Consider the following 26,127-nt stretch of genomic DNA (forward strand, 5'->3'; position numbering starts at 1 on the left):
GACAATAATTAACTCCAGGGCAGGGTGCTTGCTGACAGCTCCCCAGTTGTACACTGTGGGGAAAAATGGGATCTGAGCTGAATTTTTGAGATGGGGTGTGAATGAAGAGAGGGTAGTCTGTTCTCGGTAGCTGTTCTGGCATCAGCAAAAAGATCAGCTTCCCCCAGAGTGATCAGAGGGAGAGGGTGAGAAATAACACCCAGGGCTGTTTTTGGAGGGAACGTATATTTACTATAGAATAGTTATATTTAGTACTTGTATTACTTTACATCCGTAGATCTAAATGTGTCTTACCCCGGTGCATAAACATTTTTATCCCCATTATACAGATTAGGAAATATAAGTACAGAAAAGTGAAGATTTAATTTTTCAAAAACACCCCTAACTTTGGGAGTCACCACATTGGGTGCCCAGTTTCACACTCCCACCAGTCAGGGAGAACCAGAAACGAGCTGCTTAACAGAAATAGACAAAACACAAAACTTGGCAGTAATAGGGGACTTCAACTACCCAGACATCTGTTGGAAAAGCAATATGGCAAAACACAAAATTTCCATTAAGTTCTTAGAATGTATTGGGGACAACTTTTTGTTTCAGAAAGTGGAGGAAGAAACCAAAGGGTGGGGGGACGGCATTTTAGGCTTGATTCTGACCAACAGAAAGGAATTGGTAGCAAATCTGAGGGTGTAAGGCAATTTGGGTGCACGTGATCATGAGACGATAGATTACATGAGTCTAAGGAAAGGAAGGAGAGAGAGCAGTGGAATAAGGACAATGGACTTCAAAAAAGAAGACTCCAACCAACTCGGAGAACTGATAGGCAAGGTCTCATGGGAAGATAATCTAAAGGAGAGAGGAATTCAGGAGAGCTGGCAGGTTTTCAAGGAGACAGTATTAAAGGGCACAACTGCAAACTATCCTGATGCAAAGGAGAGCTAGGAAAAAAATAGTAGGAGGCCAAGGTGGCTTCATGAAGAGCTCTTTAATGACATGCGCGCCTCAGTGCTTTCCTGACTCTGGGCCACAGTGATAAGGAGTAGGAGAAAATAATCCTCTCTCATGTGCCGGTGTTGACACTAGTAATAGCACCTGTTATGCAAACCAGGAAGTTATTCTTGTGTTTTAAGTGATGTGCTCAGCACGAAGTCAAAAGTCGGAAAGGCTTTTGAGAAGGATCCCAGTGATGTCATGTAAAATCTTGATATTTCTGCGTTCTCTTTATTACAATCACATCTTCTACCTAAACCGATACTGAGGAAACACATTATTTTGCATTCCAAGCTGAATAACTGGAAGTGGGGAAAAGCAAGTTTGGGAACTTGCTCTTCTCAGGAAAATGATTTTAAACTGAAATATTATTTGATATTTTTGTAGATACCTTTATAGTAGCTCCATGTTGATATACAAAAAATACCTTATCGCTCTACATTTAGATCTCTGGGTAAGCCGGAAATGTTCTTGCTTGCTTTTTTCTTCTTCTTTTCAGTAGTAGTTTCAAATATATTAAGGTTAGTTTTAAATCTGATTTTTGGATCTGAAAATTTCCAACATTCAGGGTGTTGGGGAGGGGTTTGTTTTGATTTAGACCTACCTGTACCATAAATATTTTCATATAAGCTTTTGGAGTAGGTTACTGTAATATAAATAATCAGGTGTGACCATGTTGCTTGTCCACCCACCCCCCATAAAAAAATTAAAAGAACAGAGCAGGGAGAGATATTTTATAAAGACACTGAATTAGATGAGAGTTAATAACATTAAAGGCCACTTTTTCAAAAGAGATCCGGACTAAAATTTCCAGTGTTCAGTATGCACAATCTGGGCCAGGCTCACAAAAGTGCTCAGTCAACACCCAGAAGCTCCCATTGTGACATGCATTTTGCTAAACACTTCTGTAAATCTGGCCCTTACTGTGGATGCTAAGCTTTCTTGAAAATCGTGGCCCGTTTGTGTTGTGGTTGTGGTGTACCTTCAAACTTCATAGATCCAGCCTTGGGAGCATTGAGATGCAGGGAGGTGTCCATCGTCCAGTGTCTCACGGAATTGACCATTCAGATAGTTAAATATGAATGATCCTGGCTCCTTTTTAAACACTTCTATTTTTTGTAATTTGGTGGAGTTTTCTTTCTTTTTTCCCCTTGTGCATGTTAAATATTTATAATCAGAATTAAGTGTGGGAGGTGTTGATTTATATTATGGATATTTTTACCGCAGCCCAATTTTAAGTGACAGCAATGAGCCACTATAACAAAATCAGGTACAAGATCTGATCTCTTGAGTTACAAAGAAAGAAAATGAAGAATTTGTACCGATTAAGTAAACCACCAGAGGCAGCATACATAACCCAATGAACGTTGTCGATTCATATACAAATTACAAGGAAAATCTAATTTGAAATGTTTTATAAGGGCTAGAGATTTCAAACAATGTGTGTTCCCTAAACACTAGCACATTCTAGCAGTATGCAGAAAATTATGAAAGTGAGACCCAATTTGCTGATCGTTTTGCTGCTTCAAGCAAAGAAAAGTGGGGGAAAATTGTCCAGATTCTGGCTCACTCTATAATTAATATTCCAGTTACAGTGTTTCTTTTGGGAGTGGTGCTAGAGTGGCTTTATATGAAAAATGAACAAACATGTAGAGTTCTAACATCTAGGTCTATTGTGGCAGTCTATTGATTCAGCTCAAATTTGTCCCTATGCTAAACTGAAGATAATGCTAGTGCTGTTTTTCCAACTTGGGGCCAGTTGCTGCCCAGATTATACCACAATCACATTGAAATTCATGAGGTAAAGAATTTGGCCCTTCCTTGAGGAGCGTGCTTTGATTTTAACACAGTGTTTTGTTTTCTTCTTTTTTAGAGATCGTCTTGCGATAGGGAGGGGGTCTTTTAAATCAAGTGCAACAAGTGTCAGGAATGATAAGTTTTGTATGGGGAAATGTGTCAGCCCCTGATATGCTGCTGATAACTAGAACTGTATTTTATGGAGCAGAAAATTGCTCCACACCCAACTTCTTCAATTCCCTTCCAAGCTGCTTTTTTCTTAATTTGACAAGCTAATCTGAATGCATGAACTGCATGAAACTGTAAGGAAATTAGCATTCAATAATTGAGAATTTGGTATGCATGGCAAACCTGATGGAGTAAAGCAAGAAAAGAAAGCAGCACAGGACTGTTTAATGAACAAAACATTTCCTCAAACTGGGGTGAACTTAGTGATGTTTGGGATGTGATGAAGGGGGCCTTGTAAGATCTTAGAAATAGGTCTCCCACATGGGATGAAAATTGTGTCTTGAAGACAATGTAGAGTGAGTGAAGTTAAAGGTTGTCATTTACAAGTATCATCACTGAATACATATGATTATGAGTCCATAAAGCATTTATATTGAAAGTTAGCCTCTAGCCAGATGAGTTAGACTTTTATTGAGATTTATGCATTGATGAACTGCAGATAAATTAAGCAGTCCTTCTAATACATAATATCATTGTGTAGCTTTTAGTGGCAGCTGGACTTTATGAAATCATTGTAGAATTGCTGTGGAATCCACAGGACACAAATGCGTGGAGAAAAGCCAACTTACCAAATTATAGTTTATGTATACCTCATGGCTGGTCCATACAGAATTATTTTCTCGAGAAACACCCTGGCATTTTCCTACAGCCTTAGCTTTTTACATCCCTACATATTTCACTCCATAATGTTTCTTTCCTTCCTCACACCTTCTTCTTTTGCAGTCCCTTCAGGTTCTTCTGCTCACTGATAATCCCCAATGCCCAGCTGCTAAGAATGGATATCTAAGCCTGCTTGCACTGTTTTGTTAACGTGTCAGTTTATAGTTGTTATTCTCATCTAAATTATTTAGTGGATATGTTCAGGAATCCTGCTCCAGAACAGAAACCTTTCCATTCCTTCCTGGTACAGTGTCACTGAACAAGCTTTTACATATGTTATCAGCTCCTTCCTGTTGAGGCTACTTTCCCCAAAGCTCTAAGTCTGCTCAATATTGAAGAAGGTTCTTAAGAAATGTGGTGTTGAGTCCCAAAACCCTGCTATACTTGATTTTGAGTTTGTCTCCAAACAACTGGCCAAAAGGACGAATGATGTTCCCCCTTCTCTGGAATCCTACTCTTGTCAGGATCTTGCTTTTAAGAATGATTTACTGGGAAAGTATAACAATAAACAGGAACAGAGCGAGAGACCCAGCCAAGCCCCACTACTAACATTTCTTGGATAAACACGTCTTGCTCCAAGAGATGATTTTTATTTTCATTCTCCTTTCCTTGCCATTTCTCTTAAAGAATTATAGGGATTTCCTAATAGCCATTGCTTAGAGCTGTTGCTGTGGCTTCAAAGTCTTAGATTATTGGAAAATAATTTTTCATTTTCCTTTCAGTCTAAGACTTTCTGTGCTGTCTAGTTCTGCAAGAAATCTGGACACAGACTATGGAAGTCACTGCCAGATGAAATAACAATGGCCACCAGTCTTTGCTACTTTCAGACCATTTCAAAATCCATTTCTTTGACTTTTCTTTCCCAACATAGGCCTCTCAAGCATAACAGGGTCCTCATTCCTGTTGTGTGTTCTGTAAAATAGGTAGGAGATTTTTAAAGACACAAAGGGTAATTAAACATTTAAATCCCGTTCACAGTAGGGGAGCTGAGTATCTAACTACCATTTGTGCCTTTGAAAATGTTTGTTTTTGCTGGCTGGGTTAGAAGAGAGATTATAACTCTTGTGTTTAGTTTTCATGGAAGATCTTCAGATACAATAGTATGAAACCCTAGATAAATAGCCCATTTTTTTACTAGAAACGCCTATGAAACATGATTCTTTTACATACCAGTAAGCTATTATTGCTCATTTATAATAATGGAACAAAACATTGAAAATGCCCAGTCTTTGATGAGCCATTTGTATCAGGAGTTGAAACTTCCATGCCAGCGTAAATCTTTGAAGTCTCAGTACAGTAGAGTTAATTCCTTAATTCCTGCATTGTTTGCTTATCTTGGTACTGCTAAAGCCATAACAGTGAATGTGGCCTTGTTCTATTAAGCTGGCATGTGCCACTGGCTGAAATAGTCATTTGCTGGCAGAACTACAGCATGGTCAGTTGGCACAGCAGTTTCCACCATCATGTTTTCTTATGCTTGTTTTTGTACATGGATAGCTTGTATCACACCAAAGCTTGGATTCAGGCATATTCCTATACAACAGGCTCCTTGAGAATCTCAGGTGAAATGTGCTATTTAAATGCTATAATATGGTGTATAAAGATGCTACAGAATATAATGTAATTACAGTTAATGTAACAAACTCAACCCAGAGGTCTCGTGGTAATTCTGTTCATTGTCACTATCTGCAAATGGTTAGATCTAGTTATATCATAGGAAGAGTGCAACTGATCCCTGACCGGATGTCTGGTATCACTCAGCCATGACCCCTGCTCCAGCAGACTGAAGAGTAGCAGTATCAGGCTTTGAAATGATTGCTGCCCCATACTTCCCAGGCAGAATGATGGTGACTAATAAGGAGTTTTTATGTCGGTGGATGACATTCAGGGTTTTGACAGGAAGAATGTCGGGGGGAATATAATTTAAATGCAAATAAGAAGTCTGTTTATAAGTAAGCACTACTGGGCTGCAAAAATTCTCCCAATCAATTGCTGGCCAAATTTATAACCAAAGCATTTCTAATTAATTGAATTCCTTATTGTAATCCCAGCACAAATCTGTATTGTGAAAGACAGGAAACTAACTAGCTAGTTTGGTAGTCCTCATTTTCTTACCATTAATTTTACAGTGTTCATATTCAGCAATTCGCATGACAGTTTGGCTAGTGTTTTAGTGTGTACGTTACATTCTGACTGGATGGCCTGAAATAAAACAATTGACTGTCTGAATCTCATAGACCCAGATATCTGTTTTAGCCATGGATAAGCTGGGTGGCCACTATTTTGCTAAGTTCTCTTCTGGAAGGACTAACACATTAAAGCTGTGCTTCTGAAAATGACTTGAGCATAACTGTAGACATGTTGACACAGTAGTGCCCTTATAAATACCTTGTTTAAGGTAGGGGGAATTAAGGAAGATGCTGCTTTTTGGTGTGAAAGTATTTTAAATGGCATCATGCAGTACTTCAGATCCATAATAATTAAGTAAAATATTCATCCTATCTAAGGTTCCCTGAAAAGTGTCTTTAGGTAAACTTGAAGTCTGTACAGCTGTACATAGAATAAAAATATTAGAGATGAAGACCTATTCAGTCATTTAATTCATTCCCCTCCCCCCACAACTGGAAAATTGTTCTCTGTAACATATATATTTTCTAATGGTTGCCCAGTCCAGTTTTGGATGTTCCAGGTGATGGGGACTCCAGTATTTCCCTTTGGAGGCAATTCCAGTTTCAGAGAATTAAGGGAACTTCTCTCAATATTTGTCCTACATTTTCCTTTCCTTAATTTCATCCCATTCCTTTACTCTACCCTTTTGTTCCCAACCCCGTAATAGTCTAGTTCTACTAAACTCTTCCAATATAAGCATTATCATATAGCAACAAATAAACCATTTGGTTTTCACCTTCCAGATACCATAATGTATATTAATGTGTATTTCTAATGAGGAAACTGATGATCCCCAACTGTTCTATAATTCTTCAGAAATCTTGCTGAGTATTGACTATATCATTGGACTTTGCGCTCGTTTTAGGAAAAAGAGAGTGAGTTAGGTGGGAGGAAAAAACAAATACCTTTCTGAACTTAAAGGTGGCATCATCACAGCTCTCTGAGCAAAGTCAATCATAGGACATTTCAGCCCCTTTTGTTTCATTGCTCTCCTGGGTTGATTAATTCTTTGAGACTCTATAGCAGAGTTCCACATTGTTTTCCTTTGGCTCTGTTTTAATTATCCTCTGCAATTCATCTTCACAAAAACATCAGTATGAACATAGAGCTTCTAGAATTGTATGGATTCTTAACAAGAATAGGGAAGAAAAGATTTCCTATTCCATCAGGCTGCCTAATAAACCTCTTAAACATTGGCAGTCATGAAGGATCATCATATTGTGTAGATTACAACTCTTCCCTCACAGTCCCATCCTCCCATTGACCTCTTAACAACTCCTCCTCCTTGTAGCTGAAATCTCTGCATTACCTTTTTGAGTGAGTTAGAACTTGAGAGGGTAACATATCGTTGCAACACCTGAATGTTTCTATAATTCCCCTTTTATTGGTGTAGGCATCACTCCTCATTGATATTGAGATAGCCACGTTTTCTTTATTAGCTATTCCCGTTACACCATCAGCATAGTTTAGGATGGGTGTGAAAGGGATTAGACACTTCAATTTTGAAGGGACGTGTAGGCCTGCTTTATTGCAAGGAACAATTTTTTCTCCTTTAACTATCAATTCTTCCTGGTTTTCACTCTTTAAAGATGCGCCAGTGAAAAGGTTTCTAATCTAATCTCAGGAGTGGCCCTTCATGTGTGTTAATGGTGAAACAACTACAAAGGGAAGCTGAAAGGCCAGGATCCTTAGCCAAGAAAGAGCTATGCATCCACCGATAATCTATAAAATCACTCAGGGCTTTTATTAGTAGCATATTACAAAATAAAAGTGTGAATGTAGTCCACGTAAAAATGAAGACCCTTATAGATAGCACTGGTTTGAAGCAGGCACAGTCTGAGCAGGCACTGGGCAAGATTTTTCACATAACTTTCCCAGTGCACCTCAGCTCTGATTTGCAACATTCCTCCTAATCTAGGCATCTTTAGAGCAAAATCCACCGGTTCTAATGGTTTGTACATTGGGTTTTTTAATCAAATGAACACTCCTTGTTTTTGCACACTTGCCTGTTCCAGAAGTCAGGGTTTCTGGCTCCTACCCCTATTTATACACCACAGTACCTGCAGTAGTTTTTCTAATGACAAAAACTAAATCCTTATAATTTAACTCCTGAGCAGGCGTCTCGCTGGCTATTCCATCCTCTCCCTGTGGGTTTGCCTTTTAAGTAGGAAAACGTTATGGTTAGGAAAATGTTAGGAAAACTGATACTACCATATGTAGGTCCTTTCTTATAGGGACCATTTAAAAAATCTGGCTGTAAGGACAAAAACACTTGCCTTGCCTGCCTGCGAGTGAAAACTTTTGCTTTATTTTTGTCACAAGCACTAGCATTCGTTCCTAGCAATCATAACATCCTCATTCCTCTCTGCTGCAAAAACCCGGGGTCTTCTCTCTGAAAAGCAGTCAATCTTTTTTACACTGCTCTGTCTTCAGTGATTCTAACTTTATAGCAGCCATTGACAGAATATTTGTTTTGTGTTTCACCTCTACTCCCTGGGACTTTCTTGTGGCAATTTACAGTGGAGGTTTCTGTAAGAGAGTTGAATTCTTTCCTTTCAGAATGGGCAGAATGAGTGTTTCAAATTTGTACACCATCAGATAGAAAAGAAACAGGTCCACTCACTTAAAAATGAGAGTGAAGAGCTTATAAGGTGTAGCAGATAAGGTTATGGGGCCAAGCTCTGCTCACCTTATTCACACAAGTAAATCTCATTTCAGTCAAACCATTTTGCTTGCATGAATAGGGTCACCAGGATTTAGTCCATAATACTCAGTAATCAGTTTCTTTGTTTCTGCCTTTACAGAGGGATGTAGTGGAGGTCTCACAGTCTTGGGTCAGTTTTCCAAGGATGATGGTGAAGGACCTAGGTCAGAGTCAAATTAAGGTGACTTTAGACCTAAAGATTCTACTTTAGGCCCATACATTGCCCCAGGTCCCAGAGTCTTGTGATTACATCTAAATAGGAGCTCTCAGTTCAAAAGAAAAAAAAAAGTCTGTAATTGAACTTACGACATGAAGTAAAAATGTGCCACAGCTGTAATGGGTGCAGCAACATCTGCAGACAGCCTGAATCGTAGCTCTAGGAGATGTGAACTGTCTCATTCATTTCTATGCTCTGTTAACACTCGGAGCCAGTGCACGTGGCAGCCCTGGCAACCCCACCTCAGAAAAGGACTCTGTGTGTGCACAGGCCCAGCCCACTTACCAACCCACCCAACAGATGCACCCTGGCAATTGGGGTGGGGGGTCCTGCTACCACAACCCGCTTTTCCTGGAAGGAGAGGAGACCCCTGCTGACACCGTGGCTATTCCTGAGTGGGGGGGAAAGGTGGGGTGCCACTATTCCTGCGGGGAGAAAGCAGCCCCCTGTTGCTGCCGCTACCTCTCAAGGAGGGGATCCTTCTGCCACTACCACTCCCAGGGAGGGTGAGCCTGTTGCCTGGGGGCTGGGAGTGGCAGAGCCATGTAAGGCCCTGTGTACTAGGGCACCAGATTGCCTCAATTTGGCCTTGAGCTAGGTTATATATAGATAATGATGTAACTGTTTATATAAAGGTTAGATTAGTTTACAGCAGACATAGAACCATATCTAGATTACATATATCAGTGGGTGTTAAAGAAAGTGTATCATCTTGTAGTTAAAGTATTGGAGTCCTGGGCTCTGCTACAGGCTTCCTGTGCGATCTTAGTCAAATCATTTAAAATCCCCCCTGTGCCTCAATTCCGCATCTGTAAAATGGGGATAATTGGTACTTTTTTCTCTCTGTGTTTTAACTGTTCAGTTTGTGACCGCTTTGAGGCAGGGACTAACTCTTACAATGTGTATGCACAGGGTGTAGCACAACAGGGCCCCAGTATCCGTTTAGGCCACTTAGCACAGTTGTGATGCAAACAATAATAAATCAAATGACAAGTAGCAGTAGACTAGGAAATTTAATCATTGTGGGGGATGCTTTGGAGACTATTTTATGGGACAGAATATTTTCTGGAATGCACAGATTGGTTATTGGCAGCCAGCCTGGATTCCTATTCAAGAGGCCCCACTTAGCTGATCAGCAGCAGTTCTGTGGGGGCTGGCTTGGTGAAAGAATTGGGGAGTGAGGCTGCAGGGAGCCTGAGTGACTATGAACACTGACTTTCCTTGCTCTCTCCTTGCTGAGCTGCACCACATGTCTGCCACTTCTCCCAAAGCAGCAACCCTTTGATCTGCAGCTGGGAAGAAGCCTACTCCGCTTCCAGCCCCATCCTAGTGAATGGACTTCAGTGCATCCCTTTCCCTGCTTCCAGGGCACTGAGGAACAGATAAAGAGCATGTTCCTTCCCAATGGCCTGCCAAAGGCACTGTTGAGAGGATAGCAAAGATGGGTTGTATTAAACATTCAGAGCTGGCTACTGCTTGCCTTCAGCCTTCTTCCCAGCAGCCACACTTGCCTGTATTGCTCCCCAAAGCCAGGTCAGATCCCACTGACCAGTTACCTCAGCCTGGTGAGAGAACCCCAGCACAGTTCATGCTGCCATGTGCCATGGAGAAGAGAGGGTGAACGTGCTACTCTTTTGCTGCTGATCTTAGTGCTGCTGATGATCTTAGCGCTGCTGCTCTTGGAAACAGCAGTCTGTTATTTTTCCAGCAGCCTCTGCGATCCTTGTGCACACCCTTCAGACCTTGCCTTCTGCTAATGACACAGGAAGCTACCTGCATAGCTAGAGGGAAAGGAAAGAGGAAGTGGTCAGATGCACCAAAAGGAGCTAAATTACTACTTAAAAAATAAATAAACCAAGAAACTCAATCACAGTGAGCCTCATTATTCTATTTAAAAATAAAAAGACAAATCAGTGAGTGGATAAGCGCAGCTGCACTCTAAAGGAAGTCAGAGTCAAAGTTTATTTAGAAAGCTATTATATAATAGTCAAATATATAATGGTCAAACTGGACAGTCTCTACGTAAAAGAATAAATGGACACAAATCAGACATCAAGAATTGTAACATTCAAAAACCAGTCGGAGAACACTTCAATCTCTCTGGTCACTCGATTACAGACCTAAAAGGTGCAATTCTTCAACAAAAAAACTTCAAAAACAGACTCCAATGAGAGACTGCTGAATTGGAATTAATTTGCAAACTGGATACAATTAATTTAGGCTTGAATAGAGACTGGAAGTGGATGGGTCATTACACAAAGTAAAACTATTTCTCCATGTTTATTTCCCCCCACACACACACTGTTCCTCAGACGTTCTTGTCAACTGCTGGAAATGGCCCACCTTGATTATCACTACCAAAGGTTTTCTCCCCTCCCTCCCCCCCCACTACTCTCCTGCTGGTATTAGCTCATCTTAAGTAATCACTCTCCTTACAGTGTGTATGGTAACACCCATTGTTTCATGTTCTCTATGTATATAAATCTCCCCACTGTATTTTCCACTGAATGCAACCGATGAAGTGAGCTGTAGCTCACAAAAGCTTATGCTCAAATAAATTTGTTAGTCTCTAAGGTGCCACAAGTACTCCTTTTCTTTTTGCGAATACAGACTAAAACGGCTGCTACTCTGAAACTATTATATAAAGCTTATCACTTATTTATTTATCCATGGGGGGGGGGGGGGGTAGGGCAGGGGGAGAGTCTGCTGATTGGTGGTGGGGAAAAGTAAATGTATTTCCTGAGGAGGTAGTCATCCTGGGAGATCTCACTCTGAAATTAAAGTGGCTATGTGGAAAAGAGATAAAAGGATTCAGACTTGTAAGCCAAGGTGATTGTAAGAAAGTAATTGTCATGCTGCGGTTAAGAAGCCAGAACTACATAGGTGGTCCCAATAGTGATATTAGGATTCAGGACCTGATTCCCCACTCCCTTGCACCATGGGGAAGTCATTTACACCTGGGCAAAGTGGGCGTGAAACACTACCAGATGAGAATTCACTGCTAACCTACACTGATGATAGCGTACACCCCCTTTGCACAGGGATCAGTTACTACACTAAGGGTATGTCTTCACTACCCGCTGGATCGGAGGGCAGCGATTGATCCAGCAGGGATCGACTTATCGTGTCTAGTCTAGATGCGATAAATCGACCCCTAAGCACTCTTCCATCAACTCCTGTACTCCAGCACTGTGAGAGGCGCAGGCAGAGTCGACGGGGGAGCGGCAGCAGTCAACTCACTGTGGTGGAGACACCACAGTAAGTCGATCTAAGTATGTCAACTTCAGTTACGTTATTCACCTTTAAATGGTTTAGGTTTATCTTAGCTGCTCAGTAGCAGGGCATATAGCAGCCACATAGGAGCAAATTTGCACTCAAACTTCCCCTTCCTATCACTACCAGGGCATCCTACTACAGAGAGATCTGTGGAGACTCCAGGAATAGGCCCTAGTTAATCAAGGGGTTTAGGCATGTAATTAAGCAAGGGGCTAGGCATGAGACTACTCACATGCTTAAAGTGAGGCATGGGCTTAAGTACTTTGTACAAAATCTGGGCCATAGGGCACAACCCGTTTTACATCACAGTAATTTGCAGTGACACTTAAATGAATTCCAAACACATTTATCCAGCTCTGGAGCTGAGATAAGGCAAGTGGGAAACAACAAGAGCAGGAAAATGCAATTTCTTTCCACCCTAAGCTGCATGAGAAGAAAATGATACTGGGAGAACGGAAGGACCAAGACAAGCCTGTCCTGGGGTGAAATGGAGGAAAAGTCAGAGTAAGCATAAAGATAACATTCATATATAGATTATCCCTTTCAGTGCTTGTTTCTTACAAACACCAGATGGTGAGGGTGTGATATCCAAGAGCAAGTTACTGCATTAAGATAAATCAGTTCAAGTGCAATTTAAATGGGTTTAAATTAGTCTTTATTAGGGATTTGCCCCAATGTAACTGGATAGATTGTTAGCTTTACGAGTATAAGGATTCTATTGTAGAACATTTCACAGGTGCAACAGTTACTGCCACCAAGGCTGCCAGTATTTGCCCTGATACTTCCTTTCTCTCTCAACCTAGTCTGAGACTGCATTTAAAATGACACTAATCCATTCAATAATTTAAAACAGTACAGTTGCATTTTCCCTGAACAATAGCGTGCTGTTTGTTTTCAGCCTGCCCACTCTTCTAATTAATCCCCCGGTTACACTTTTATTCAGAGGAATAGGTAAATGTTTTAACTGTGCTGAATCAATATTTGTATACAGTGTAGTTACGAAACTGATTCAAAACCTTTGTTGCTGAGTGTGTCTTTTCTATGCCCAGGATCTGGGTGTTTGTGTGATGCTTCAGATATCCTGGGAGAGATATGCGGGTTGCTATTAAGGTGGAAGATAAATGTCATAGAAGGGGTTGAATCTCCTGGTTGTGTTTCGTTCCATCTGTCAGGTACCTAGATTTTTCATTGTGGGGGGCGTTGTCTTTTTCCTTCTCTGTTACTTTCCCGAGTGTATTTATCCTGCACAGAGCATATTGTGCTAAATCTTCTGTATTGGGTTACTATGGGAGCTGGCTGACTTTTTTCCAGCACTGGGACTCTACAGCAGAAAAAAAGGATAGAGGTTTGGCTGCTAGAGTAAATGGAAACTTCTCCTCATCTATGTGCTCTCTACCAAACGGAGGTAAATGGCCTCTAGTAAATCTCATGATGTTTACAGCTCCTTTCAGTCTCACATAAGTCACAATGGAAGGATTCATACTTCAATGTCAAGTGTGTCAGCCATGCCAAACCATCACCATCACATATGTAAACACTTGAATTTTCCCTCTGCTTCCTAAAATTGCACATCTGTGTTCCATGTAAATAAGGAAGCCTGGGATTCCCTGTTTCTCAAATAGTGTCCTTGTTCTCATTTCCCAGAACATGCTATGTTAATTGCTTTGCTACGAGCAGATCTGGGTCATCACTTGAAAATGAAGTTGTTATAAAATGGCCGTGTTGTCAGATGGCACAAATGGCATAGCTAATCAAATCTACTCCAGTGTTTTCATGGCAATAGGGAATTATTGCCATGCCATTAAATGAAAATCTTATAAATGCTTAATGTAGTGCAGGCGGTACGCTGCTGTAATGACAGGTTCCAGAGTCCTAACTCAGTGATGCAACAGAGATTATATCCTCTAAAACTGGCATTTCCTTGACATGTGTCTCAGAAATATTTTGCAGACAATTTGTTTGGAGCCAAAACTATCTAATTTCTGATAAACCTGCTTTCAGATAATAATGTTTGGGCTCACCAGTACGTCAGCAGTGTCTAGCCTTTCAAATTCTTTAGGGGGCAGTTATCTTAGGAATGTTTGTTTTACATGTTTTCGATAGGAGCTGTTGCAAATCCTTGCCCAGAGCATGGCTGTATTAATTATGACAAATTATATTGCCTACTGCAATATTTCAGTAGTTTGCCAAAAAGAAACTTCAAAACAGTAAATGAGTAAGTCTGGGATACGTTTTGTTCATTCAACCTAATGAATTTGAAATTTTGCACCATCTCGATCCAAGATAGAATACAAGATGGTCCTAGATACGGCTAGACGCCAGTTAAGTGTGGATGTATAATTTTGCAGTAGTTATCTGTTTATAATAATATACTGTGGGGTTGGGTATTTTAGTTTCTAAACTTTGGGCCTAATTTTCAGAAGTGCTGAGCCCCCAGCTCTGACTGAAATCAAAAGGAACTGCAGGTGCTCAGCCCCTCTGAAAATCAGGCTCTTTTTAGAGTTGGGCAAATATGGTATTGGCAAAGCCATTCAAACATCATTGAAAATTAGGGACTGAATGTCACATGCAGGTAGGAACCTGGCTTTCACCGGTTCCATTCTGCTTAGGCAAGTCACCCCTCATCTCCCAGTTAGACGAACCCTTAGATTGGGAGAAGAGGACACCATCCCTCACCCTGTTTGGCACTCCTTCCTTGGCCCCCAAGTGAGGGCAAAGATAAACACACCTCACTGTGGCCTCTGTCAGAGTGAGGTGTGTGGAAACTCATAGCCACCAACATGCCATGTTACCACCAAATTTGGGAAACCACAAACTTTTTTAGAAAAGGGTTCAAGTCGCTCCCCCAGCCTTTAACTGCACAGTTTTAACTATCCCTAATTGTTTCATGGTTTTAAAAAGATATCTAGGCACCTTTGAATTGTGAAGGGGCAAATAATACCATCCATATATAGCTAATTGGAGTGGTGGGTAAGATTCCTTATGCTTGGTAATGTGAAGAAAAAGAACTCAAAACAACATAGACTGACTTCAACACAGATTGCAGGTGCCAAACGTGTTTCACCTGTTGCAGTCTTGTACTTGAAAAAAAACCCTTTTGTTTTGTCCCTTTTACTGACCTGTGTCCCACATTCTACTCAAGCTATGTTGTTTCCATTTATGCTGTGGTACATCACCCCTGGCATGACATAATACAACACAGTGCCACAAAAAGCCATTTGCTAAGCAAATGTGGGCAAAATTTTCAAAGCAGTCTTTGGAAGTCTAGCCACTTGCTTGCCCTTTTAATATAACTCTGCATATCTATAGCTCCTTCTGTTCAGGGATCTCAAAGTGCTTTACAACCATGAATGAACACTCCTATGAGGTGGGGAGGTCTATGGGACTCATTAACTTAAAACATTACAAGCTGCTTTGAAAGTTTTCTCATTATTTACTGAAATTACAAAGGATTGTTAAAACAGGTTATTAACCTCAGTGAATTTGGCAAGAAATGTGTATGTAACCTAAATCTTTTCAGCTAGTAAGGAGATTGAAGCAGCTCTACAGTATTTGCAGACTACCACTGGGAGTGTTCAGATGGGTTGTTATGTAATCCTGGCATGTTGATCGTACAGCAGTGAGTGTCTTGATGTCTCAGATCACCTAGTCTGATAAAGGGAAAGCAGAAATGACTGATACATTATGCCCTTTCTGCTGTTGCTTTTTACAGACTAAGAAGAAGCCAGGACAGAATGAATTTAATGAGTTAATTCTATATGCTTGAGATCAAACTTAAGCCCACACTGCTTGGTGCAGAAATTGACTGTCAAAAGGGATAGATACTCTGGTATCTAAAAAATGACAAACTGAAATAAACATCCTTAGAAGAAAATGGTTAACAAACTGTGCTAATCATTCAGTTTATAAATAAATCAGTTAATTACAGTCTCTTTCTCTTTCCCCCCCCCACCACCTTCCCTACCTGCACCCCTCTTTCTATTTCCATCTGGACTGCTTTTATCTCTTTCATCATTTAAAGATGCTCCAGTGGATTTGATCGCCACCGGCAAGATTGGGTAGACAGTGGCTGCCCTGAAGAGGTAAGAAGGTGCTTTACAACTTTGATATGACCACCAAAGGCAATTTGCAGTTATTATTAGGACCTTACCAGATTCATGGTCCATTTTGGTCAATTTCACGGTCATAGGATTTTTAAAATAATAAATTTCATGATTTGAGCTATTAAAATCTAAAATTTCATGGTGTTGTAATTGCAGTGGTCCTGACCCAAAAAGGAGTTGTGGGGGGGGGGTCACAAGGTTATTTTAGGGGGTGTTACGATGCTGCTACATCCTTACTTCTGCACTGCTGCTGGCGGTGGTGCTGCCTTCAGAGCTGGGAAGCTGGAGAGGGGCAGGTGCTGGCCAGGAGCCCAGCTCTGAAGGCAGAACCACCGCCAGCAGCAGTGCAGGAGCAAGGATGGCCTGGTATGGCATTGCCACCCTTACTTCTGCACTTCGGACTGCAGAGCTGGGCCCTCAGTCAGCAGCCACCACTCTCCAGCCGCCCAGCTCTGAAGGCAGCAGCGCAGAAGTAAAGGACAGCATGGTACGGTATTGTCAACCTTACTTCTGCGCTGCTGCTGATGGGGCGTCGCCTTTAGAACTGCTGCCCGGCCACTCTCCAACCACCCAGCTCTGAAGGCAGTACAGAAGTAAGAGTGGCAATATCACAACCTCCCTAAAATAACTTTGTGACCCCTTGCAACTCCCGTTTGGTCAGGACCCCCAATTTGAGAAACATTGAAAATTTCTTCCTCATAAAATCTGTGTAGTAGAGGGTAAAAGCACCCAAAAGACCAAATTTTATAGGGGCAGATCAGATGTAATGGTCCATGATGTATTTTTTTGGCTATGAATTTGGTAGGGCCCTAGTTATTATGCCTCTGATTACATTCTGCAGATTATTAAGCAACATTTTTCAAGGCCAAGTGCATGCTACAATTATCCATATACATTACGTAAAAATTGAGTAGGTTGTATTAAAGAAACATTAGATTGAGCAATAGTCATTATTATCTGAAGGTATAAAACGAGCATAATATGAATTTTTTATTTCCATGAAAATATGGTAAACCCAAAAATTAATGCAACAAAAAGGCTAATGCTAAACTTCTGACCCTGCATTGATTGGTGTAGCACTAAGATTCTCATCAGAATGATGGCAGAGGCTGGGCTGTAGTTGCCAACTGCCGTTGAGCCTTCCTTGCCTTTGCTCATCTCCATTTTAGTTGGATGAAAAGAGATCCTTGACAGACTCTGCAAGAATAGCTCTAGCTAAAGATACAGCCCAAGCATTTTGGTTGTGAATTCTGGCCAAGCCTTTAGCATTAAGTACAGATTTTGTTGTTACTCATTTTTAAAGACTTGATACATTCAGTTCTCCTGTAAAAAAAAGAAAGCAACAATAGATATCTGACATGAGGGAGGGTGGGCGGCGATCCTGGGACTGCTGCTGACTACAGGAGATGCAGCCAGAGGGTAAGAAGGCCCAGAGCAGGTCATTTTCAAGTCACATTCATTAGTATCTTACATTATGTTGGTCCTTTCCCAGTGGCCTCATTGTACAAGTTTTTTTCATGTGAGGATTTGTGGTCAAATGAACTAATTCATCTAACAGACTTTGATTCTCTCAAAGGCTGATAAAGAGCAATTACTTTCTCTTTTTCAGCACTAAGGGCCAAATTCTGTCTTCAGATACAACAGCTCAGCCCCATTGACAGGATATGGCAGGGTATAATTAAAGGCAAAATATGTCCCCAAGTGTCTGTTTAGAAGAGCATGCTCGATTTTAGTCTCAATAATTGAGTCCAATGCATACACTGATATGAGCCCATTGTGGTGGGGGTATTTTTTGTTGGAGTTCTTCCTCTTATACAGCCCTAACTGCAAAGTAATACTGCATGATTAGGTACAATAATTACATCCTAGCTGGTTGTTATAAAGGCTTGTAGCTTCAGCTTTGCAATTTGCAAACTGAAAGTCTAGTCATGGGGTTGCCCTCAGAGTTTTAGTGCTCAGAGAGGTAACTTTCTGAGAACATGCAATTAAGGCTACAGGTAAATCTATCACTGTGGGGCGGAACCTCACAGAATGGTCTCAGATTGAAGGATACTGATGGCCACAGGCCTGTGTTGTGAGTCACACAGTGTGACCACACGCTACGAGGACCTCTGGGAGGCATTTTGCCTCAGCCATATACAATGCCTTCCTGAGCTCTGGGGAATGCTGGTAGACCCTGGCTGCTTGGGCAGAATGTGTCCACAGCTCTTCTCTGCACCCATCCAGTTCTGCTAGCTAGCGACCTCTCTCCTCTTTGCCGAGATCTGTACTAGCAAGGCTTGCATTCCCAGAGCACAAGGCCTCTTTCAGTGAGCTGCAAAGGGAGGAGAGAAGAGATACTCATGCCCCCTCCCTCCCTGGGGCACCTATAGAGGATGCACTCTTTCTGGCCCTATATATTTAGATATACACATAATACCTGACCTGCTTATCAAAAATATTACCAACATGGTATTGAATTTGAATGAGTTACTGTGTTTTGTGACTGAGAGCAAACTTATATTTGGCATCTCCTGGGGATTTTTTTCTATTTAAATATATAATATTAACATAAGGGCTTGGGTTGGGTTTTTGTAGGTGCGGATGGAAGGTGGTGGAAGGGTTGTTTGTTTTGGGGATAGTATTAGGGTGTTGTTGTTTTTTTCATTTAATTTCCTAGTTTGCACTTATGAAAGAAAGGGTAGAGGGAAGAGAGGACAAGAAAATAACCATGCATGTCAAAAGTGAAACAATACACACTTGTTTTTGAAGTTCACATTTCACTGAGATGAACACACTGCCAGGAAGCAGAGTTCACAACTCTCTGAACTGGATGATGTATGTCGGGTGTGAGGCGGGGGTAGTTCATATATTTGCTGCTGTTGGCTGGAAATATTTTTCTGCAAAACTGTGTTATAGATGCACTGCAAAGAAAACAAAACAAAAAAGGTTTTAATCTTTACTCCTACTGAATATATAAATGTCACCTTCAGTTAAAAATGTATACATGTGTATGTGTGTGTATACATATGCACATATTCACATATGTGATTTATTATATAAAAATAAAAAGTAAAGTTCACTATTTATATGTAAAGCTATTTTATATATATCATTATTATTGTCTTTGGTAATTTCCAAGGAAAATGTAATTAATTATAAATTACAATTAACTACACCTTATTTTCTGTGCTATACCATATTTTCTGTATTTTTATTTTACCCAGACATGTATCTGCTCTGACATGTTTTATGGCACCCAGAAAAAAAGATTGATTGAGGTGTGCATTCCAACTACAATAGCAAAAAGAACAACCCCCTCCCAAAACATAACTTCCTAGTGATGAATTTAGACGTTAAAACTTTGTGGCAGTAATAATATACATTTGGTATTCAGAGCCTTCACAGCTTTGTCATCAGCAGGTTAGGCACTGCCAATTTTCCAGTTCAATTGAATACCTGTCATTCTACTGAAACCTGTGCAGAGTATTTTACCTTAAAAATAAATAAATAAACTCTCCAAATATTCCTTGATTTAGTTTCCATTTTCATTCTTTCTGGCTTGGCAGTTTGTCCATACTCCAACTTTTAGTTTAGTGACAAATGGTCTCCACTGAAAACTAATTTTCTTCTGGCTTGTTTTTGGTGTTTCTCAATAGTCGAAAGATAAGGTCTGTGAGAAGAATGTGGACACAACTGAGAAGCCCCCCCATACCACCACTTCCCTCCAGCCAACTACCACGAGGTTCAGAGTTTTAACCACCACCAGAGGAGCCACTACATCCCACCTGCCAACCAGCCTGCCCACAGAAGGTGGCTTACCATGAAATGCTTTAGTCCATAATACAAAGTTGTCTTAGTTACAATGTAAAAGAGAAAACAAATCTTTTGATCTTTTAAGTTTGTGGGGGGGAGGAGGCAGGAGTATTTGTTTGTTTTGTTTGTTTGTTTGTTTTTGTTTTTTGGAGGGAGAAGACTTAGCATGGAGCAAATATCTGAAGGCCTTTGAATGTTTCCAAAACAAGAAGCTTGGATAGTGATGAAAACCAAAGCCCTAATTTTTCTTCTTAGACCAATGACACAAACCCTGTGTCTTCAAACAGCCCTGCCTCAGCTTCTTAATTCTAACTGCTACATCCTGGCTGCCACTACTGCTGTCTTGGCCTTTGTCTCTGCAGAGACTGCCAATTCTCTGCTCCCACTATGTTCAGTTGGAATTATTTGTATTACAGTAACGCCTAGAGGTCCCAGCAGGGTTGAAGGCTTTATTGTGCGAGGTGGTGTACAGACATACGGTTAAAGACAGTCAACATTTCAAAGAATTTACAATTATGAAGCTTAGGAGGTTATTGGTGCTCGTCGGAAAAATCAGGTCTTATGGGCCCGAAGCAAAGCCCATGGAAGTCAATGGAGAGACTTGCATTATTGACTTCAGAGAGCTTTGGAACAGGTCCTGAGGGTCCAATGTTGGCCACCTGAAAACAGAGACACTCAAAATTAAAGATTTCTTTTGAAATTTGGCACTAACCTTTTGCGCCAGTACTGACTACACTATTCTTTTCCAGAAAGACCCTTTTCTTTAGGGTCCCAATGCAAAGTAACAGGATTGAGAGATAATGTGGGAACTCACATTTGTAGCTGTTCCTCTGATTTCAGAGCTTAAACCTTGCCATCCTGCAGATAAGATATTCTAGCCTCCTGCATCTGGTAGAAGTTCAGCTGGATTGAAAAGCTACCTAAAATGAATCAAGTAGCAACTATAAAATATCATGGCAACTCTTCTTCTAGCAGAATTGCCTGTTAATATATGGGAAGCTGTACAGTGTGGTCAGAATTTTTTAATAGATTCTGGCAGGAACATTTCTAGCTTCTAAGATATTCAAGTGTTAAGCCTAAAACTGAAGATGTTACAAGGTGGGAGTCTATTGATGAAAAGGACTGGCTTCCATTGCAGCAAAGCAGCAAGAAAAGTTTAGAAGCTGACACTGCAGGATTTGTAGCTTTATTCTTGAATGCTCATTTGCTAATAATGCCCCAGATATTTGGCTCATCAAATATACAAGTAATAAAAGAAATCTGGAAATATATAGAGACTTTGAAATGGGTATATTTTTCCAATGATTTCTTATGGGAACAGTTAATAATTGTTTTGTTTTTTTTTACTGTCAGCTGCTACCTGAGTCCTAAATATGTCATGTGACCTACAGAGTCAGTCATACAAATAATCATACTTATATTACATAGGTAAAGGTGGTAAAGGTGCTTTTAAAAGCTATGGGCTAGATCCTCATCCCTTTATTCATTTTGAATTCTATCTTACTCCACTGATAGTCCTTTAGATGTCTTAGTACTATTAGAGGAGTAAGGTACTACTCAGTGTGAAGGCAAGAGGATCAAGCCCTGTATGAGTAGAACACCAAATTCTATTCTGATGGTTAAATCTGTTGGACATTGGAATATCATTAAAGAGATCTATGACCTAATTAAACTAGGTTTCCTGTGTTAGTAATGGTGAATTTCTTTTTTAGATGATACCAAGATAGCACTGCACCTAAAAGATAATGGAGGTAAGAGGTGATTTTTGTGTGTGTGTGTAAACAATGTCAATAGGTTACATAACTACAGCCTGCTCAGCTTAATTAATCTAAATCAGAGTGTAGAAATACCAGGACCCCAAGGGACTTAAATTATCCACATCTCTATGGCACAGTACCAGGGTAAAAAGGCTAAGCTACTGCTTAGTAAATTAAATGTTTACAACTGTCTTTATAACTCATTAGTGTAACAGTAAAATAACTTTAGCATCCAAAAAGATGATCTTTTAAAGGCAAAAATCTAGGGGAGAAGATGATATGGGGAGTGGGGCTGGTGATAGTTTTTTAATAGCAGTATTCATATATTTGTTCTGTTGTGATGTGGTCTATATAAGATACTATAAGATACAGTATTTGTATTTATCATAGATTACAGTTGCTATCCACATGTATTCTCTGATTAGGCATATAATATTATGGACCCTTTTAAATGGGGCTCTTCAAGAGACCACACCCCACAGTCCTCCTGGCAGTATCAGCATCTCAGTTCATGCTCCCTTTTGAATTGTTGAGAGTTTTGCCATTGACTTCAAGAGAAGTAGCATTGAGTCACTAAACATAGCTCATTGAAGCCATTAGAAAGACTCCCATTGACTTCAGTGGGTTTGGATCAGACCCTCAGAATGAATGCTGATTTGTTCTGCGTGACGAAATGCACTAGACCTGCACTGATGTAAAGGGAAGCTTTACTGTTGATATTAGTTACCTTTTACAGTTGTCTTAGGCTTGAAAGAATGTGTGGTGTCCATATGGCCCTTGACATTCTGGATTGATTTTTTGCTGCTTGGTTCACCAGTGATATCCATGAGGGGATTTTTTATTTAGTTCTCCTCCTCTCATAAGTTAAATATCCCCCTCTGAATCGTTTTTCCAGTCACTCATCTGTCTGGATAACATCTTCACCTCACTATCAATAGCAACAGCACAGCTAGGAAAGTATTGAACTTTGCCTCATGCAGGGCTGTTCATTTGTTGTTAATTGGCATGGATTTGAAATATAACTGGAAACTCTGAATAAGGTAACTTACAAATTAACCATTTAAAACTTTATTAAAAGGGATACTGCTATGGTTGGTCAGCCCCACATTTGACCTGTTCTTTCCCTTGTTTGTTTTTGAAGTTATTACACTTTGTTTTGTCAAAACAAATGCTTCAATGCTCATCTTCTTAAAGAGCATAATAATATAAAATTACTTCAAACCCAATCAATATATTTTTAAAAAATAAATTCCAGTTCTCTCCCACACTGGGGGACTTACTTCAAACACTATATTTGGCTTTCCTCCTCTTGCCTAAGATCTGAGAAGGAAATCTCTGAAACAGAGAGCAAAACGTACAAAACCAAGAGGAAGAACTCAGATGTAGTCCCTTGGTAGACTTTGTGGTATGGTTTTCTTTAAGCCTAGGTAGGCAGTTTCAGTGCATAAAGCTCCTTGATTTCAGAAATAGAAACCAGCAGCTATAGATTCACTTTTCTTGGTTTAGTTCTTGAAATAAAAATGAAGGTGGTGATATGGACTTCAAACAGTATGGAAGCAAAGTCATTCAGCAGGATTTCTCATTCACATAATAAACCTAGCTTTTAATCTGGGAAGTTGTTCTTCATGAATCTTCAATTATGCATTGAGTTTTACAATAGCCCTTAGATTAGGCTCTGATAAAACCTCTGTAGCCACAGGTTTGTTCTTTGATATGCTGTGATTTGTCAGCCTTTCATAAAGAGTAGAAGTTTCCAGGTCAACCAAATACAGAGTCTTTAGCCTTTCCAAACTAGATCCTATAAAACTCAAATCAAAGTGAACCTTTTGTAATGGAAAACTAAGCTATATCTGATCAATAAGGGCCTATAGCTAGATGTGTCCTTGGATGATAACAGTCAATAGATGGTTAGGTACAACAAAAGGATTCTGTATAAATTCTGCATTTCCCCTTTGACTGGAACTTTTGAGGCCAAATTTTACCAAGCAGTAACTAAATTAAAATTTTAAAGCAGACTCCAGTTGTAGGTCAAACTGCCCTGACCTTTTAGTTATATGAGAAAATCACTTGTAATTTAGTGCTATACCCATTCATATATAACCTTGTGTGGCACCTTTTACCATTAATTCCAATTTAGCTTTTATCTATTTCTTCTGCATTTGTTCTTCCATTACTGCCAGTTACCCGTATGCACGTCTAAGGATTTTTTACAGTCGGCTAGCTTAACGTCACACTTGTTAACTCTTCATTCTCTTAAAAGTTTTCAAACGTGAAAAACGTGGTTTAAAAGTTTAGGAAAATTAAGATGTTCTTGTATAATAGCATTGCTTTTTTATATTTTATGTTATAAAAACCCTTCAATCCATTGTTGTTCTTATTTTCCTTTAACTTCGTGTGTACCAAAGCTAACATATTTCAAAAACAGCTACCTAATTTTTCATAAAAGAAGCAGGCAGTTGGCAATAATGATACAGTAATAGCCCTTTCATGTTGAGAATTCTTGGGTGCGTGATTTAGAATCATTCATTCAGGGAAGCTAAAAATGGAATTTAAATAGTTTGGTTCACGTAGGATGAACTAAGCTTTTCTATTTTAAAATTATTTATGATTGAGTGAGCCCCTTTTTCATTGAACTAGTTCAAACTGAATTTAGATGAAAACAACAGATAATTGTCCCAGAGTTCTATATATTTGTTTTGACCTTTTTATATAGCTCATTACCATGATCTGCTAGCTGTAGATTCTTCACTTGTCTTGAGTTTGAGCACTGAGAAAAATAGGATTTATGTATAAGGCAATGGCCATGAGACCAACCGTTGCCATTTTCCATTAGTCAGAATATCTTCTTAAAGAATAAACTTCCATTGAGAACTACCAAGCTTCAAAAATTCATCCTCTCTGATGTGCTACTGTGAAATTCGCCATTGAGCAGAAGACCAACAAAAGGCCTGTATGAGCATGTCTGTATTGCAAAGAAAAACCCTTGATGTCAAGTCTCAGAGCCCAAGTCAATTTGCAGGGATCAGGCTGAGAGGCTAAACATATCAGTGTAGACATTCCTGCTTGAGCAGGAGCCCAGGCTCTGAGACCGTCACCCCTTGCCACGTTTCAGATCCCAGGCTCCAGCCTAAGCAGGACTGTCCACATTCTTATAAATAACCCAAGCTCTGTGATCCCAAGTAATTTGACCCAGGCTCTGAGATTCAGCACCACAGGGTTTTCTTTGCATTTTGTAGACACGCCCCATGCCACTTAGTCCTACTTAAGCTCTCAAAGCCATGTTTTAGCTGGAAGTGAGTGTTGTATAAGACATCTGCTAGTCTTTTGTATAGGGTGAAATACAGTGTGTGTCGTATGCAGATGGACGTCAAACAAAATCAAGTTTTGCAGTCTTGGGAAAAAGACGTGAATACTGTTGCATATATTTGGTACAATACAGTGTTTATTAAAAAGTAATATAAGACTGGACTTTTGCAATGGAGCCTAAGGGTTTTAGAGAAACAAGGTGGATAAGGTAATATCTTTTATTGGACCAACTTCTGTTGGCAAAATAGACAAGCTTTTAAGCTTTCTCTGAGCTCTTCTTCAGGACTGGGAAATGTACTCAAGGTGTCATAGCTAAATACAAGGTGGAACAGATTGTTTAGCATAAGTAGTTAACACATATTTCCAACTCCCATTGGAATTTGGGCACCTAACTGCCTTTGAAAATCCCAGTCTAAATTTATGCAAACATAACAATAAACATTGGATAGGGCCCAGTCCTTCCCTTCTTGTGCACCCTAAACTCCAGTTGAAACCTATGATTATGTTTATTATACTGACACCTGCTAATCATTATCTAAAAAGTATTTTCTTTTAACATACTAAGTTTCTGCATGATTCAAAAAAGATGCTAAGAATTGCTCAGTTAGTGATAGCGTGGTACATTCAAGAGCCATATTACTACTATTTCAGGGAGGTGGACCCTGCACAGGATAAGATCCACAGGTCATGGCTTTGTTGTTATTCCCTCAGATCGTAGCTTGCCCAAAAGAAATAGTACCCCTACCCTCTGGCTAATCAGCTCTGATGCCAAGTACACCTGTAGGCCAAGGAGTCAAAAAGCCATGGTTCAGTCTTCCTTTTCCAAGTCTTTTCCTACGAGAAGGGGAGGGTATTAGCGCTAGTCTGAATTTTGGCAAAACTCCAAATGGGATTTGGCTCTACAATTTAGTCCATTTTTATAAGTCTAACCCTGAGTTTCTCAGCTGTTTAAAAACATTTGAGTTCTGACATAATTGCAGAGTTTATGCAGTTCATGGTAGCAAAGAATTTCCCCAGTGGAAACTTGACACAACATCCAACTGTTCTTTATTTTATTGACGCTGTGCTGTGTTTGTTGAAAACCAGTCTTATCAATAAGCAGCTTTAGGACTGTGTCATTAGTGATGG

General features: G+C 40.0%; 1 protein-coding gene across 2 annotated transcripts in view; it reads left to right on the top strand.

The window, feature by feature from the left end:
• PLXDC2 (plexin domain containing 2) overlaps positions 1-26,127 on the top strand; it is a 418,545-nt gene that overhangs the window by 342,229 nt on the left and 50,189 nt on the right. For both annotated transcript variants that reach the window (XM_073334185.1, XM_073334184.1), the window contains exons 10-12: positions 16,060-16,120; positions 19,780-19,933; positions 21,649-21,687. In XM_073334185.1, the coding sequence (XP_073190286.1) occupies positions 16,060-16,120; positions 19,780-19,933; positions 21,649-21,687 (254 nt within the window). The remainder of the gene's footprint in view (positions 1-16,059; positions 16,121-19,779; positions 19,934-21,648; positions 21,688-26,127) is intronic.

This window comes from Lepidochelys kempii, chromosome 2 (assembly GCF_965140265.1).
Source record: "Lepidochelys kempii isolate rLepKem1 chromosome 2, rLepKem1.hap2, whole genome shotgun sequence".
NCBI lineage: Eukaryota > Metazoa > Chordata > Testudines > Cheloniidae > Lepidochelys > Lepidochelys kempii.